At 36.8% G+C, this 3,197-nt stretch overlaps 1 protein-coding gene across 1 annotated transcript; it reads left to right on the plus strand.

Moving 5' to 3' along the window:
* Nucleotides 1-998: 998 nt before the first annotated feature.
* Nucleotides 999-2,980, plus strand: LOC147619678 (uncharacterized). The gene is made up of 4 exons (XM_086773591.1): nucleotides 999-1,418; nucleotides 1,705-1,757; nucleotides 1,840-1,891; nucleotides 2,764-2,980. The coding sequence occupies exons 1-4, from the start codon at nucleotides 1,142-1,144 to the stop codon at nucleotides 2,832-2,834; spliced, it is 453 nt and encodes a 150-aa protein (XP_086629717.1). The 5' UTR covers nucleotides 999-1,141; the 3' UTR covers nucleotides 2,835-2,980.
* The last annotated feature ends 217 nt before the right edge of the window (nucleotides 2,981-3,197 follow it).

Genomic DNA, 3,197 nt, shown 5'->3' on the forward strand with positions numbered 1-3,197 from the left:
ATATTTGTAAAAATGCTTCCTCTACAACAAGTTTTGGTGTTTCCATTCTCCTATGATTGATATTTTTTTTAATCCTTGTATAAAACTGAACATGTAAGCTAGAAGATCGAGCATCTTTCAAACTACAAACCCTCGCTATTTCAAACAACAAACTTCAAAAGTTATTTAAAAATGTGATTAGAAGGCAACATACTACTTTTACACGAGGTTTTGAGATGTGCACATGGGAGATTTTTTAAGTGGTGGATTTTAATATTTACAAAGAAGAACTTTGATTTTTGGCATTGTATTGTCCATGGCATGTTTATAATTATGTAGGAGTTGTTGAGATTAGTCTAAGAGCATCTCCTCATGGTTATCCCTCATTTGTTATGCTTTTCTTCTCTCAAAAGACGTTATTAATGTTTAACAACTTTTCATCATGAGAAATAATTATAAATTCTTGTTTTTATTACTATATAGATGTGAAGCGATTTTAGTCATCTTAAGACAACATGCATGCATGTAGATTACATTTAATAAAAAAAAAATAGTGCATTAGAAAAAATGCATGCTAAGGATGGAGGAGCAAAGTCACTTGACTAAAGATTTTCTTCATCAATGGAGGTGGTAAGTTGCATACGAAAAGGAGCGTCTATGACAATTTTTCATGTGCTTCATCACATGAGAAGGGTGATTTGGTTTCTTCAAATCCAAGAAAAAGAACGATTGATATAGTGGAACTAGTGCTGCTGCCAAGAAATGTTATTCATCTAGAAGGGGTATCTTGTACAAGGAAAGTGAGGGAAAGGAGGGTTAGAAGTGGTTTATAAGTAAAAGGAGGGCAAGATAAAGGGGTATCTTGTACAAGGAAAGAGAGAGAAAGGAGGAGTGGTTTATAAGTAAAAGGAGGGTCAGAAGTGGTTTATAAGTAAAAAGGAAGTTACTTTGGGTAGCTTTGTGTGGGTTAAAGGCTTTAACCTTGCTTCAAGGTAGGCCCAAATGTGGTGTACATCTAAAGGGCCTCTTTAAGGCCATGGATTGAAGCCCACATATTGGCTTGTTTAAAGGGAGTACACAAGGGGCATTCAAGTTTTCTCTCACATTTGCTTGTGTTGTTAAGGGGGGGTCTTCAATTAACCTTTAGCTTTCTCAAAGGGAAATGGCTGCCCCGGATGCTCGTGTTGGCTCGAGTACCACTACACTGTGTGGCAAATCAGGGGTGCCCAACTTTGCCATGCCATGGATTGAGCTAGGAAAGCTTGGAGAGAGAGAGAAATGGCAAGCCCTTGCTGTTGATTTGGTGGAAAATTCCATCGTTTCCGAGCTCCAAGACCTTAAGCGTAGTGTTGCAGATGCTCTCCTCCGCCTCCCCGACCTTAAACAGAACGTGACCTCCAAAGTTGATCAAACCCAAACCAAGATTTCGGGCTTAATTGGTGAGTAATCACACGAGTTTCTCGCATTTAATCACTTGATTATCTCTGCCCTAATCACGTGATCATCTTCATTCTAGTTACATCATTGCATTAACTTTGATTGCATGATTATCTTAACTCTAATCACGTCCATTTTGCGCCAACTAGTTGCTTGCATTAGCTCTAATCACGCGGATTTTGTGGCTAAAGGGCTTGGATTAGCTCTAACCACGTGATTATACTCGCATGGCGACAGGAGGTTGCTTGCATTAACATTAACGTTGATGGTGTTCTTTTATTACTGCAGGTGAATACCGGAAGTTGTTATTTGTCGATACTGCAACAGCAAAGGACAAGAAGGCAAGTCTGCTTCCTACTAATTGAGATTACAATTAGATTAACATGACCTAATTTAATGTTTTTATTTTGGGTTGTGAGGCAGGTGATGTTGAGTGCATTGAAGTATCAAGCTTACGAAGAGAACATGACCGAGGGTAAGTAGAAAAAAAAAATTGTATTATGATTTATACCCCAAGGTTCAACCTTAGCTTGATCTTTAATTAATTAGTCTAATCAAGAGAAAGTTTTAGGCTAATGCTAGGCTCACAATAGCTATTAAACCGTGCATTTTTAAAAAGGAGAAAGCAAACTTATTCATTTGTAACATGCAAGAGTAGGTAGCCAAGGTTAATTAAGGGGCTTTGGATTTACTCATGCCACTTGTCTATAAGGGATTGCATGTAGCTTTTTTCATGTATGGATAAGGTATATCTTTAAACATTATGGAATTACTTTGAGATGAATTATGAAATTATCTTGGTTTTTCTTCAAATCAAAATGACATAAGAAAACCACAAAACCTAGGTGAAAAATGAGCCCCCCCCCCCCCCAAAAAAAAAAAAAACTTCAGCCAGTATTTTGTCTCCAAAAATGGCCTCTTGTAACAAAATATGATCACAAATGATAAGTTTTACTTTGAAAAAAGATTTCAACTAATGTTTCACTTCACACAAAAGGATTGATCACATTAACACATCTGGGCTTGTAGCATGATCACAATAATGAAGATGGAAAAAAGTTTCTTGTATTTACATTACACTCTAATGTCTAATAAACAAGTTCTATATACTCTATTGTTTACAACAAACTATTTAATGCTACCACACCCTCCCACCCACAACCCATTAATTGGTGTAAGCACTCATGTCCCTTACACTATGAAGCTTTGTGTGTGTGTGTGTGTGAGAGAGAGAGAGAGAGAGAGACACAGAGAGAGAGAGAGAGAGAGAGAGAGAGAGAGAGAGAGAGAGAGTATATAAATAAGCCTTAATCAAGCAATGTTCTTCTACTGCTCTTGAATCTGCAGATTTCATTGAGACAATCACAGAAGAGATTGCAACAGCAGATGAGCATACTGTAACACAAAAGAATGTATAAAAGTCCCACAGTTTTTGTCTTCTTTGATGGAGTACTTTCCTCTTTGATGGAGCCTTTATTCAAAAGTTCTTACTTCTTAAGATATGCTTTTGATGAAGCTTTACTACAGCTTCAAGTAAAGATTATGTAACACTTTTAAAGAAAAGGATCTCTCTCTCTCTCTCTCTCTCTCTCTCTCTCTCTCTACTTTTAAGATATGTAACACTTTTAAAGAAAAGGATCTCTCTCTCTCTCTCTCTCTCTCTCTCTCTGCTTTTATATAACGTTCTGATTTTGGAGGAATGAACCACTAGTCAAAAATACTTTACCACATTAAGAAATTTCACTTTGAAGCTTGAAAGTAGTAACCATCAATGGTTTAGG

Source organism: Cibotium barometz, chromosome 33, assembly GCF_041138505.1.
Source record: "Cibotium barometz isolate CiBa-2024 chromosome 33, ASM4113850v1, whole genome shotgun sequence".
Classification (NCBI taxonomy): Eukaryota; Viridiplantae; Streptophyta; class Polypodiopsida; order Cyatheales; family Cibotiaceae; genus Cibotium; species Cibotium barometz.

What these genes read in the sequence shown, in the direction of transcription:
- LOC147619678 (XM_086773591.1), top strand. Translation starts at nt 1,142, where the DNA reads ATGGCTGCCCCGGATGCTCGTGTTGGCTCGAGTACCACTACACTGTGT. An exon ending in CAACAGCAAAGGACAAGAAG is followed by an intron (nt 1,758 to 1,839) that starts GCAAGTCTGCTT and finishes GTTGTGAGGCAG; the next exon opens with GTGATGTTGAGTGCATTGAA. An exon ending in CGAAGAGAACATGACCGAGG is followed by an intron (nt 1,892 to 2,763) that starts GTAAGTAGAAAA and finishes TTGAATCTGCAG; the next exon opens with ATTTCATTGAGACAATCACA.